This window comes from Diceros bicornis, chromosome 18 (genome assembly GCF_020826845.1).
Source record: "Diceros bicornis minor isolate mBicDic1 chromosome 18, mDicBic1.mat.cur, whole genome shotgun sequence".
NCBI lineage: Eukaryota > Metazoa > Chordata > Mammalia > Perissodactyla > Rhinocerotidae > Diceros > Diceros bicornis.
This window is the reverse complement of record NC_080757.1, coordinates 21,023,227-21,037,792: the sequence shown is the minus strand read 5'-3', so window position 1 is coordinate 21,037,792 and position 14,566 is coordinate 21,023,227. Positions and strand designations below refer to the sequence as shown.

The 14,566-nt window shown below is 33.3% G+C and overlaps 1 protein-coding gene across 3 annotated transcripts in view; it reads right to left on the bottom strand.

Annotated features, from left to right (window-relative positions):
• Positions 1 to 145: 145 nt before the first annotated feature.
• Positions 146 to 14,566, bottom strand: part of SUZ12 (SUZ12 polycomb repressive complex 2 subunit) — a 40,560-nt gene continuing 26,139 nt past the window's right edge. For all 3 annotated transcript variants that reach the window (XM_058560321.1, XM_058560322.1, XM_058560323.1), the window contains 8 exons: positions 11,883 to 11,988; positions 8,060 to 8,237; positions 6,293 to 6,384; positions 5,933 to 6,076; positions 5,294 to 5,451; positions 4,698 to 4,896; positions 4,186 to 4,265; positions 146 to 2,488 (listed from right to left, as the gene is read on the bottom strand). In XM_058560321.1, the coding sequence (XP_058416304.1) occupies positions 2,143 to 2,488; positions 4,186 to 4,265; positions 4,698 to 4,896; positions 5,294 to 5,451; positions 5,933 to 6,076; positions 6,293 to 6,384; positions 8,060 to 8,237; positions 11,883 to 11,988 (1,303 nt within the window). In that variant the 3' untranslated portion in view covers positions 146 to 2,142. The remainder of the gene's footprint in view (positions 2,489 to 4,185; positions 4,266 to 4,697; positions 4,897 to 5,293; positions 5,452 to 5,932; positions 6,077 to 6,292; positions 6,385 to 8,059; positions 8,238 to 11,882; positions 11,989 to 14,566) is intronic.

Sequence of the window (14,566 nt, the reverse complement as noted above, 5' to 3'; positions counted from 1 at the left end):
AACAGGATTTCACATGAATTTTCTTCTTAATTTCTGATTAGCTCTGACCGATGGGTGTACTTTTTCTGGATCCTTAACTATCCTAGCCAAGCCAAAATTTTATTGCACGCATTAACAATGCACAATCATAAAAAACAAAACAGAATACAGCTTTTATATTATTGAACTTTATGTACAAAATCATTTGATTTCAAATAAACATTTAATGTAAAAACAAACGTTCTTTTAAACTGAATTTTTTTTTACATCTACTGTACCATTCAAATGCTTTATCATCTTACATGATTTCTTCAAAATCTCTTATCAAGGGTACATATAGAAAAGCATTTTTTTTTATAAATAGAAACAAAGGGATTTTTTTCAGCTTTTATTATAAGATGACATAAAAAGTTTACTCAACAGAAGTAATTTCATTACTATTTGGGGGAGGGAATCACCAACTTTTTGTGCAAACAATGCTAGCCTTCTTTTAAGCATTAAGAGCATAACTGCTTAAGAAATGACATAAGCAATAATTCTACACCTACTTCTCCCCTAAAATAATCTATTTTTTTTTACATATGTGCACAGCTTTAGCAAATTAAAGCCCGAGAGAAATGCTCGAGGTCCACTATCCAGAGGCATGATCAGAGTTGACTGTAACTCTTCATTTGGAGAGCTCACCAATCAAGGAGTCTGTAATGAAAGCTGCAGTTTCCCTCTTTCCTATTTTTTAACACAAAAATCAATGACTAAGAACTTAATACTGGATGACAAATCACATCCACACTATTAGTTAAATAGCCTCACAGTTAAACACATCTTAAAGACCAATCAAATCAGTATTTACATTTTATAAATTTCTGAAGACACCATTAGAAAGCTTATATATCCCTTCATTAAACAAAATAGGGAACTGCATCTGATGGTGGTGGAATGAAATAAAAAAATTAAAAATACCTGTATTTACAGCAGCATTGATCCTTTATAAATAAAGAATATGAAAATGCAATTATCTTTAAGGATAATAAAAAATTGAGGTGATGTTACTCAACCACAGTGCTTGGAGTTGGAATAAAAATCTATTGGTGCTTGTTAATGTGCCAGTAGTGAAACCACTTTCTGTTGGAGAAAATCCAACTGCAAATATGTGCATAAAACACATAACACAGGGCAAAATTGCTCAAAACGATTCAAGTCAGCTTATCTGTATTGGATATTCTAATTATGAAATACATTACAAAGACATCCTTGCAAAGAAAAAAAGTTACAACATTTTCTGGTTCATTTTTATAGAACATTTCTTCCCTCAAAAGTGGCATCTTAAAATCTCAAACTCATTCTTCCCTTGGTTTACAATCCTAATGAAAAGATGTGGACAGCTGAATTTTCCATGTGATTACCTAATTGATAAAACAAAACAAAAACAGCAAAATGTTCAAGTTTAAAAAAATATACTGGGTGAGCAATGCACTAAAATTATCCACATAAAAACAAATGGTCAGTAACCTTATAAACCAACGTGACATTTCACTGTCGACAATTTGAAAAATTAACATCATCTCAAACAGGCCTAAGATGAAGAAGTGCTATTTTAAAATTGTAATATATAATGTAAAATATCTTACGTTGTAATTTTTCATTCCAAATTGATAAATGATTTCAAAAACAAGGATCAAGGTTTGACTGCAAATAATAAAGCAACATAATTTCACAAAAATCTTCAATCTTTAAAAAAGGGACTCACATTCCAATTTTCCCTCCCCAAGAAAATGTCTCACAATTACAAAGTAGAAAAACAGCCAGTCACAAATGCAAAAAACATTATAATTTAAGTATATGAAATAACTTCTAGATTATCAATTCAATATATTTCATAAGACAATTGTTGAAGTTAAAAATACTTTCTTTGAAGTATTGCTTTTCATGCTCAAACTAGAGAATGTTTTAATGACATCAATAAAACTGATATACATGTAATGCTGCATAATGAAGTGAAGTAGAACCCTGATAAAAATATCCTTGTTGAAATCATTTACTTCATCTAACAGTGCCTGTTTGGAACCTATGATTAAAAACAAAAACAAAACTCTTCCTAGAGGCTGAATTCCCTAGAATGCAATTTCAGTGTTTGTCCGTAACATGGGGTTAGGCCTTTTCTTTTCAGAGTTTTTGTTTTTTGCTCTGTTTAGAAACCCCTGAGACACCATCTATTTCCAAAGCTTTCTCTTTTGAGTTAATTTCACTAAATCCATTTGCTGTCCCATTTTGTTCTTCAATGATTTCTTCATTTGCAGGGGAAGCAGATTCTCCTTTTTCTAATTTTTGCTGCATTTCACGGAGCTTGGTAACAGCTTTATCTATTGACATTATGCTAATAAGATTAAAGTCATGCATGCTGACTAGATGAAGCATGAAGTTTCGACATAAATTCTTCTTAATTATTTTCTGTCCATAGTTTTCTACAAACAGCATACAGGCATGATTCATTTGATTGTCAGCAATAAACCTATTTAATAAAAACAACACAAAACATCAACAGCAATACAAAGCACTCTTGTCAAATGCAAAGTGATAACCGTTATAGAACCAATAAGACTATACCCAAATCCATTAAGTGATGATTTAACAAGTAGTAAATAGTGAATCTGAGACTCAGTCACCTGAATGAGCTTACCATTTTAGAAATTTAAAGAGATTTAACTTAACCAGAGCTTAAATAGATGCCATTTCTGTTTTTCCTAATGAAATTACATACAGCAGTATTAAAGTACAAAATATTTTCTCTTGCCAGCACAATTTTCATTAACTCTTTATATACACCCTAACTATCCCTTTTATTCTCTCTTGTGATCTTGACAGTACTTTCCTATTTCAGAAGCAGTGTTTCTCTACATTTTCAGCTCATGGTAAACCTTTGAAAAAATGAAGATGTCACAACAAATGTGGTACAGCATGGTTGTGTTGGTGGAAAGTGAGTAGGGTGCATATACAATGAATAAAATTTGAGAGAACCAAATTAAACCAAATAGGAGAATGGCTGCTCAGTTACCCACTGAAACTGCAAGTCCAACAGAGTCCATACAGCCTGCCTGCAGATTTTTAGAAACCCAAATAGTTTACCCAACTATTTGCCACTGTATAATACCAGTACGTAACGAACCTCAACAGTTGTTATGCCAACAGATCTGGATCGAGGAATTAAAATGAAAATGAAATGAATTTAATGTGACTAAAATTCTATCTTGAAACTAGCATATCAAGACAAAAGGAAAAACATATTTAACCCAAGCCTCCACATACATACTTTACTCATAACTGACTTTTAATGACTAGACCAGGGACCAGGTGAACATTTTCTGTAAAAGGCTTTGCAAGCCATATATGATCTCCGTCATTTTCCTCTTTTTTCTTTTTTACAACCCACTAAAAATGTGAAGACTACTCTTAGCTCAAGGCACTTAATGAGCCACGCATACCCAGACATCTGGACTAGAACTTATGCACCAACACCTCTTCACTCTCCAAGAGTAAAGAAACAAGTGTCCCCTCCCATTTATTTTACATATCTATAAATGAAAAAAATCTTGGATGCTTGTGCTATAAAAGAAAGCCTTAAATGAGGATCTAATAATAATGAAGGTAGAAAAGAAAAGTATATGTATTGACAGGTAAATAGTTCACACAGGGAAGGAGGCAGATCTGCATGAAAAACAATGCTCTGGAACCTACTTTTAGCCACAAAGGCACAAGAAATAAGGATTGTTCTACCTTGACCTCTATGAAATGGTAATAAGAAATCAGAAAAGCTACTTATATTTTATTCTGAATAATTAAGCAATTAAAAAAAATTGTGGTAGTTACTGTGATAAGTAATTTTCAGGATTTCCAGGCATGTAGCACATAGCATATTATTTTTGTATTCCCTGGCAATAAAAAGAATGAAAACTGGGTCATAAAAAAAAAAGACATCAAAAATAAAAACCCACTATTAGACGGAGCTAGCACCTTTCCTTGCACATTCTTTGAACATCACCATTTTTCTTTCTGCAATTATAATACTTTGGATTAGGATAACATTTAGGTCACACTTCATCTAAATTAACAGAATTTTAAATACGATTCTAGCACAGGTAGATTTATAGAATGTGAAGCAGCAAAAAGAACATAAAGGAAATGGAAGATTTAAATTTAGAAATACCCTACCCATGCTTCATGACATGGAGATTCCATAGTTTCATCACTTCTTTCTCTCCTTCATTAACATCAGAAAATTCCTCAATTTGCTAAAGAAAAAAAAAAAAAGAAAAAATATCTATTAAACGCAGAATAAATATAATTGGAATTTCTAAAAAAAAAAAGAATGTTAAAAATAAAATCTCTTGCAACTAAAAATACCACAACTTATTTACATAGCAAAGTGGCAATGTTTCTTAAAAACAACTTCTATTTAAGTAGTAATTTTAAAAGGGAAATCCTAAGTTATGAAATAGTTACCTATAAATAAAAAAATATATAGAAAATCATAAGAAGATCTGTATTCTGTTGGTAACTACTTAAATGACACAATTATAAAAATTGTGGATTCCTGAATTTCTTAATTTAGAAAAAACTCCTTTACACTAAGTCAAAAGTTTAATTCATATTAAACAATAGTTTTCATTTAAAAATCATAAAATTCTAAAATCATTGTCAATAATGATAATAATAATAATTACTGTAATGGTTTTTTCTCTTAGCCATTCAGGATCTTTTTCATCTTCACTATCTACTTCCATTTCTTGTGGACGGAGAGGTAAACAAGTATCACTATGGAAATACAGACGATTGTGTCCACTACTGTACGTTCGTTGCTGTTCCACTTCTCCATCTTCAGATTCAAGAAATTCAGACATGCTTGCTTTTGTTCGTTTCGGCCTAATGAAAAAAAATGTTGATGTAATATTAAGTGACAGGGATAAGGTTCTTTATATTTCACACCACGAAAATAGAGTACATTCCTTTCTTACAAGTTTTTACTTAGGTATGCACACAGAAACTTCCCCTGGAGAATTCTTGAATCCCTCTACACACTGTAGCAGTAGTGACATTAACATTTAAAACACAAGAAAAAGCTGTAAAGAGGAAGTGAGAAAACCCCTGTAGAAACAGAAGCTGGGGAGGGTTATAAAGTAGTATACCCCCCAGGGACTTAGCTAACACTGAAATAATGATTCCCACCTAAATAGCAGCTTTGTCTGCCTCCCTTTTGTTCCTCCAACATCATCAATAAAACTCAGAGAATAAGCTTTTATGGTATGACCTTTTTACCTACCTGCACACAAGAATGTGTGTGATAGGCGTTCTCTTTACTGGTCCATTACGACTAAAAGCAAATCCCGGCTGGCGATGAATATCCTGAGGATTTCCTGCATAGGAGCCATCATAACACTCGTTGATAGAAACATCTATCCTAGCACCTTTTGGATGATACTGTAACAAAAATGGTAAAGTGTTTAGAAAATGAAAATATTAATTATCCTACCCTAAATACCTATCCCTCCAATTTAATTAATTAAAAAGTACTTGTGGGTCGTTAATGTTTTGAAAACTAAAATAAGCCAGGTATACCAGCATGGTGAATAGGAAGTCAAAAGACCTAGAGTCAAAAAGATTTGTGTAAAAATCCTGGCTGTGCCATTTATTGGCTTGGTAACTTTGTACAAATTATCTCTTGTCTGAGCAAGAATAAGGAAATTACCACTTAATTCAAAGAGTTGATGTGTGGATTATGTGAGTCAATATAGGTACACTCTGCAAATATATGTAAACTTTGAATCATTCATTGTAATTCATGCATATAGCAATCCATCAAATGCAGAAATTTTAGTATTTTGCACAAAGTACAACTTCTGGAAGTCAGAATGTCTTATAATGTATATTATTGGTAATAAAAAAATGAAAAGTCACTTACAACATAATTGAAGATAAATCTGCTATGGCAGAGTTTAAGATGCTTGAGTAAACTATAAAGTTTGCGGCAGTTCAGAGTGCACCAAGGGCAATGTAGGTCATCTCTTGCTTCAGTTTGTTGTCTTGTATTGTTGTTATAAAGGAACTTTAAAATAAAAAAATACAAAAAAACAGAAAATCACAAATTTACACATCTCAACATATTTTATTTTCAATATCACCTTTAAAAATAGTTACAACAATTTAAAAGGAAAATCAAATTAGAAACATTCTTTTTTTAAATATGCCAAAATATTTCACATGTAACATGTAAAACAAAGGCATTTCACGATTACTTAAAAAAGAAGTCAGTTGTGTTTACCTGATAAAATATTCTTAATTTTTGTCGGTTTTCATTTGAAGTATCTTTTTCTTTTCTTGTTTGTAGATCTGTAGTCAATGATTCTTTAACAGCTGAAAATATATACTTTTATATTTAATGCAAATACTTGCTTCTAAAAAGTGAAATAACAGATCTTGTGAAAATAATTAAACATGAAAAGTTTCACAGAATTCTACTTGTGGGATTTAACACAATTTTTGTCAGGAGCCATTTTTTTCCTTTAAAAACCACCTCTTATGTCCTAAACCATTATAAAAGTAACCCCAGGGGCCTGCCAGGTGGCGCAAGTGGTTAAGTGCTCGCACTCCGCTGCGGCGGCCCGGGGTTCACTGGTTCGGATTCCAGGCGTGCACCAACGCACTGCTTGGCAAGCCATGCTGCGGCTGTATCCCATATAAAGTAGAGGAAGATGGGCACAGATGTTAGCCCAGGGCCAGTCTTCCTCAGCAAAAAAAGAGGAGGATTGGCAGATGTTAGCACAGGGCTGATCTTCCTCACAAAAAATAAATAAATAAATAAATGGTACACATTAAAACGTGCTTTATAAAAAAAAAAAAAAAAAGTAACCCCAAGTAATTATATGAAGTCACTATAATGTTTTAAGCACTCTGAGAGTCAGTGTGTGGTTTTGATTGGTCTTTGTATTCCCAGTGCACAACAGTCAGCAGAGATCCACTAAGTGTTGGTTTAACAGAAATTAAATTAAAAATTATTGTATTAATATCACTCCAAATCCAAAAGATAATTATTGTTAGTAGTTTTGGTATATTTCTTTACAGACTGTACCATTTTATATATAACTTTTTTTCTCAGTTTCTTTGAAACTCTTTTACCTATTTGACTGGCCACAGAGTATTTTGAGAAGTGCCCAGACCACAATTTATTTGGGAAATCTTTCCTGTGGCATGGGCCATTTCTTATGTCTCTTAATCTGACTCTTACAGCGACCTGCTCACAATGAACATGAGTGGTCAACGTCAAAGAAGCTGTCTTAAGCCTTCTGCCTTCTTTAAACAGACTTAGGTAAAAACACATGGATGCTCTCAGGTCAAGGACAGTGTTCCCATCAGGCAGATACAAAATGACAGAACACTGCAACCTGGGCCTTAACTCAGCAGAGCTAACTCCATGTGTAAATGTTTTTCCACTTAAAAATTTACTGCGAAATTTAACCTGGTAAAATTCAGGTTATGATGATCCTCTTCCAGCCCTAAAATTGTAAAAACACTCTGAAATACTGAATTCAGTTCTACACCATATACAAATTTTTATGTGAATTATAAAAAGCATACAGTTCAAAAGCCCTTTATAGCTGCAATTCCAAAATCTAAAAAGCTCCGAAAACCAACTGTTTTCTCATGAGTTTTAGGCAAATTTTATTTAGTGGAAAAAGCTGTCCTAAATTGACAAGAGGCTATCTATAGACCTCATCTGGAGGTGTCATGTGGTATATGGCCTATATGCTATATTCTATATCATGCTTCTAAAGGTTAAAAAAAAAAACAACAAAATTCCCAGACATATCTGGCCTAAGGGTTTTGGATAACGGACTGTTGATCAGTACTTCAACACAAAACTCTACATTTAACATAGCAGACTGTTAATTTACCATTGCTCATAGTAGGTCTCTCTAATAAGACAAATAATATTTCCCAAAGAATAATTATTGGAGCAAAAGACAAACAAATTAATCTAAAGCCTAAGTCCTAACTCTGCAAAGCATTATTTTGACAGCAATGTTCTTACCAATAGTTTGAGTAGGTTTAACTGAACCAGGCTTGTTTTCTTGATGGAGACTCTCTGAATTTCTAGTGGCAAGAGGCTTGGCAATAGGAGCTGTAGATTTATCATTGGTCTCTCCTGTCCAACGAAGAGTGAACTGCAACGTAGGTCCCTGAGAAAATGTTTCAAATGGTGGCAGCCTCTAAAAAAGAAAAAACATGAAAAGAGTGAAGATTCCATATAATGAATTGAACGAAACTGTAGGAATAAAAGAATACATATTTATTGTGATAAGTTAATGTGGATTTGATTTAAATCAACAGATTTTTCCTTGAAAACCCAAAATGCCTACAGGGATGGCTAGGCAAGTAAAGTAGATGCATGGCACAGTAGAGACTGTAGTACTAGAGAGCTCAGGTTGTCTAAAAGAGGCAACCACTTATCAGCAACAGCTGAATTGTTGCCAGATGCAAATACTGGCCCAGCACAGCCAGATTTTCAGATTCTGACTTCCAAAGAAGTCAGAAATCCAGGTTCTCATGGGAAACCTTCCCACTGTTATATGTTGGTAACCAAATAAAAATGTCTTTAAAAACAACAAAATAAAAAACTGGTGGTACCCAACGCCTGCCAGACTGCAACCTCTCCTGCATGACCAATTACTTTCTTTGTGTAAATTGAACAGTTATAGCAATTAGTTATTTTCCTTGATTTCTCTCAGCTGCACTGATGACTGCCCTTGTTTCTCTTCTTCGGGTTTTGGGACACTGAACTATCTTGGCTTTCCAACTCCACCTATAATCACTTAAAAGATGACTCTTCCTTTGGTCTCCTTAATTCCTAGCTAACATTTAGCCATCTGCCCCAATCTCTCACTCATCCTCAAGGATTTACCTATTAGGCTGATGATCCCAAACTGATTCTCCATTCCTTATACTTGAGCTCTAAACCTGTATACCTCCAAATGTCTCTTGGACAATGCCACTTGGATGCTATCAATGTCAATTGAATTAAAATAAGTTAAATATGAATCTATTACCTTTCTTTCCTTCTCAGGCACGATTATTTTTGTTCCTAGCATTATCACTCTACATGACCCTAAATTAAAAATTTTAGAATTACATTTAATGCCTATTTTTTCTTTTGTTTCTCTTATATAATCAGCAAGTATAGATCCTTACTACCTTATTACTACAATATCTCAGTTGCTCTCCCTGCTTTTAATTTTTACTTCTCAATCCATATATAGGAGACTAAATAATCTTCTCGAAGACTGCTTTCATGCCATTTCCTTTTATAGAAAGCTTCAATGGGCTCCTATTTATTTTACTGCCATAAAAGCCTAAATTCCTTCTACATCTTTATTATAAATAATCCTCTTAAAACTACAATTTTAGACTGGAATGAGGTAAAAGTGTGATCATACAAACCGGTTTTGACACAATAAGTCCATATCTAGGAATTTATCTTATAAAAATGCTTGCAATGTGGGGCCGGCCCAGCGGCCTAAGCGGTTAAGTGCGCGCACTCTGCTGCGGTGGCCCGGGGTTTGCCGGTTTGGATTCCGGGCACTCACCGACGCACCGTTTGGCAAGCCATGCTGTGGCGGCGCCCCATATAAAGTAGAGGAAGATGGGCATAGATGTTAGCCCAGGGCCAGTCTTCCTCAGCAAAAAAAGAGGAGGATTGGCAGATGTTAGCTCAGGGCCGATCTTCCTCAAAAAAAAAAAAAAGCTTGCAATGCAAAAAGATACATATACACACATATTCACTAAAATGTTTTTGAAAATGTAAAAAAATTAAAATAACTGAATTATCCATTAAAGTGGCATTGGTTTAGTAAATTATGGGACATTTATTTAAAAGAATACCACAGAGCTTTTAAAAAGAAGCAAATCTATATGATCTGATTTAACTGATGCCAATGTTACCGCCTCAAACAATTTCTTAGGAAAAACCAACAACTCATATATAATCCTCATTTTCTCATGGACAGACAAACTTTAAATGAGAAATTTAAAACATAAAGATAATAAATACCTGCAGAAAATTAAAACACTGTAGATAAGTATAAAGAAATAAAAATTATTTGAAATCCCATCACCTAGAGGTAACCACTATTATTAATTTTAGAAAAAGTAGGAGTATGTATACCATTACGTAAAAATTAAATATGATGGAAATCTTCTTGTCAAAGTATTGTTCTTTTTAAAAAATGGCTACCTTTTTAGATTTAAGGTGCTTCCAATTTTTCACTATTTAAAAAATTTTTACAAGACCTGTTACCTACATCTTTTCAGTTAACCAGTTGCTACCTTGTGACAAAACTGTAGAACTAGAATTAACTGTTAAATGACTATCTACACAATTTAAATTTTATCCACATTGCCAGTCTGCCCTCTAGTAAGCCTGTACCAACTTATTCTTACATTGAAGCATTATTTGAGAGTATGTGTCCTTCACATCTCCAACTAGAAACTGTCAATCTTTTCAATTATTGTCAAATTAGCAGTCAAAAATAATATCTCTGATTTTGTTTGCATGTCTTTGAATACTAATAAGGTTTAATATCTTTTTAAAAGCTTGTTGGCAATCTATATTTGTTGCTTTAAGAACTGCCTTTTATCCATTTTTCTAATTAGATTGCTTATTTTTTTTTTGATTTCTAAAGCTACATATTCATAATATTGGCCTTTTGTATGTTACAAATATTTTCTCCAGTCCATCATTTGTTTTTAATTTTAGATTTCTGCAGTATAGAAATTATTCACTTTAATCAGTCATTTTTATTTTATGCTTTCTAGCTTTTGCATCATACTTAGAAGGGCTTTTCTCATAACAAGATTATATTAATATTCACCTACATTTTTTTCTGACGTTTATATAGTCTTCATTTTTACATTTATGTTCATGAGCCTTCTGGTATTTATTAGGTCTAAGTTCATTTCCAGATGGCTACAGACTAGTTCTGTCACGATTAATGAACAGTCTATCTTTCCCACACAGATCTGACACCAATTTTATCATAGACTATATATTCCAATGTACATGAAACTACTTCAGAACTATGGCTTCAGTGATCTGCTTGACTATTCCTATGCTTATATCATACAATTTAAGTTCTTTTAACTTTATAGTATGTTCTACTATCTGGTATGTAAAGGTTCTCAGAAAACTTCCATAATTTTCCTTAGTATTATTACATATTGTACTACGTTAACTTGAGACTAATTTTAAAGCTTAAAAAAATTCTTTTGGGATTTTGCTTGTGATGGTACACTGACCAAATATATTTAGAAATAAAGTCAATGTTAATCTGTTGAGTCTGCCTATCCAAGAAATGTATGTATGCCTATTTATTCTTTTAAGTCTCTTAGAAGAGTTATTTTAAGTATGCTCCATCTAAGTTCTACAGATTTCTTGATAAATTTATTACTAGTCATCATGTGTTACCTGCTGTTACCATGAATGGGATTTAAAATAGCAGTTAACATTTATTGAGCACTTATTTTATGCCAGGCACGGTGCTAAGCACATTTCATTATTATTTCATTTAATCCATCAATTCTATGCCTCATTTTAAGGATGAGAAAACTGAGACACAAAAGCTTAAGTCACTTGCCAGATGCCACATAGCTAGAAGTGGAGATTTGAACCTGGCAATCTGGCTCCAAGGACGATGCCTTCCATTAAATACTCTGACTAGATAATTTTTACTTGTGTTTTTCAAAGTATAAAAACAAAGGACTCTTTACTTCCAACATGAATTTGCATTTGGGGAAGAAAACATCAACCAAAAATGGGAGTTCATAACTATAACGTGCTCAACCTTCTAAGTAGTCCATACCTTCCCATCAAGAATAGTCTCCCATGTTGCTCTTTTCTTGCTTATTGGACATTCTTCCATTTCCTGCATGGCTACTTCATATTCCCCATCTAAAAGCTGTAAGCGCCTGTTAGACAAACACATACACTTTAAAGTAACCTGTGTATTACTGTAAGTATACAAATTCTACATCTTTAGATTTATACTAAAAAGCATTTATTAAATTTATAAACTAGCTTATATACCCAACAAGATTTTAAAATATACCTACGCTCCATTCCTGATAAAGCGATTTTAATGATTTGCACTAATAGCTATTATCACTAGAGAATTATTTCATTACTGTAGCTACTCAGACATAACTTTAAACATTTAAAGTATAATATGCCTAAGGTCTCAAACTTGGTAAGTTTTAAACATTAAGTATAAAGCAGGTGTGCAAGCTTTATACTTTTAAAAATAGGATACAAACAGTGTTACAATACTTGCCTTAGGGAACCACTAAGAATTACACCTGTTATTTTTAACTACTGTAAATATTTGAACTAGAATTCTTGACTTTTATACTTGACCAGTAAACTAAATTGATGATTATAATGATGACTCTGATAACTACAAGATCCTGGGGGCACCTGGCACATATAGGTGCTCAATAAACATTTCATGGATGAATGAATAAAAGAAATACTGGTTGAATCAAAGAATCAATTAAATTATACCCATATTTACATTATGGTTTTAATGTGTGTGTATATATGTGTGTGTGTGTATATATAGTTTATATTATTTTTTCCATACCTTTAAACACCGGTAACATTACTACCCTGAACATCCTTTTTCAACCATGCTCAATAATTAATTGTATATAGCAAGAATCTGGCTTCTCTTCATGAGTCTTATAGAAATTCTGTTAGGTGAAAATAGCTAACATTTATTGAGTGCTTACTATGTGCCAGGCACTATTTTAAAGACTTTACATGGTTCATTTAATCTTCCCCACAACTCGATGAAGTAGATGCCTTTACTCCATTTTTCAGAAGAGGAAACTGAGGCACAGACTGGTTAAGTAACTTGTCTTAAGACAACACTATAAGTAGCCAGAGCTAGCAACCAAATCCAGGCAGTCTGTCTCCAAAGTGTAACTCAACAACAAATGACTTTGAAACTTAACAATTTTTATCTTTATGCTGTGGTACTTGAATTTATTCTATTTCAATAGTACATCAGCAAAGATATTCAACTTAATACTTTAAAAAGCTAATTTTATTTATTTGAATAGGTAGTATATTCATATACTTCTAAATTGAAAAGGAGCTTTCCTTATGCGTGTACATGGCTACATAATATTCTATTTTGTGGTTGTACACTTGATAGCTACAATCCAATTAACTCTCCTACCTGTAATGGATGAGGAGGCCCTTTTTCCCCACAGCCTCATCAAAAGTTATTTATCAAGTTTTTTGATCTCTGCTAAACTGGTAAGTGAAAAAGATGACATCCCAGTGAACTTTTTTTTTTTTTTTTTTTTTTTTTTTTTGTGAGGAGATCAGCCCTGAGCTAACATCCGCCAATCCTCCTCTTTTTTTTTTTTTGCTGAGGAAGACGGCCCTGGGCTAACATCGGTGCCCATCTTCCTCCACTTCACATGGGACGCCGCCACAGCACGGCTTACCAAGCAGTACTTCGGTGCGCGCCCGGGATCCGAACCAGCGAACCCCGGGCCGCCGCAGCGGAGCGCGCGCACCCAACCGCTTGCGCCACCGGGCCGGACCCTCCCAGTGAACTTTTATATTCAGATGTCTTATCTTTTAATTGATTAAGAACCATATATATATTTTATAAACATTTTTATTATATCCCTTACTCATTCTATTGGGCTGTGGTGTTTTTCTTTTTAATTAGTATGACCTTTTTATATTAGAAGAATGAGACATCTATCTATATAGTATGAGTTGAAATTAATTTTCCCCCAACTTGTCACTTTTATTTTGACTTGGCTTATGATGGCTGTTTTGTTTTCAGAAAGAATTTTTTTATTTTGCTCAATATTTCATACTTTTTCTATATGGCTTTTGAACTTTGGTCATTCTTTAAGGAGATTTTAACTTTTCTATGATCATAAAAAGAATTTTTACACATCTAACTCCCCAGATCTTGGTTTGCAAATACTTTCCCTCTACTTAAAGGAACCAAGACTCCTTGAAGAAACAGGCAATTCCAGAGCAGAGGTAGGAAAAGGAGAATGTAAGCCTGAAATATTTTACTATGCCAGACAATAAACAAAAAAATAAATAAATAAAAATAAGCCACAAGGACAGAAGAGCCTGCTTGGAGAGGCACCTCCTGACCAAACTTGGGAGAATTTGTGCATTAAAATGAATTAACAACATAAACAGATTAAAGCAGATTGAATAAAAATGGAATTCATTAATTCATACTGGTAAAAAAAAGTTGAGGGAAGGAATGCTCTTTTTTACAGCAAAATGCCAATAAATGTGGAAGAAATGATAGAAAGTTACCATTTGGCAACTGCTATAGGAATAATTTATTTAAGCAAGAATCACCAATGGATGCTAAACTATTGGGTAAAAGGCTGTTGGGGGGAAGGAAAAAAAAAAAAGGCTGTTGGGGGAAAAAGAACATTTACCCAGTTTCATGTATTACCACAGAGATTACATATTAATTACTTAAAGGGAAAATGCACT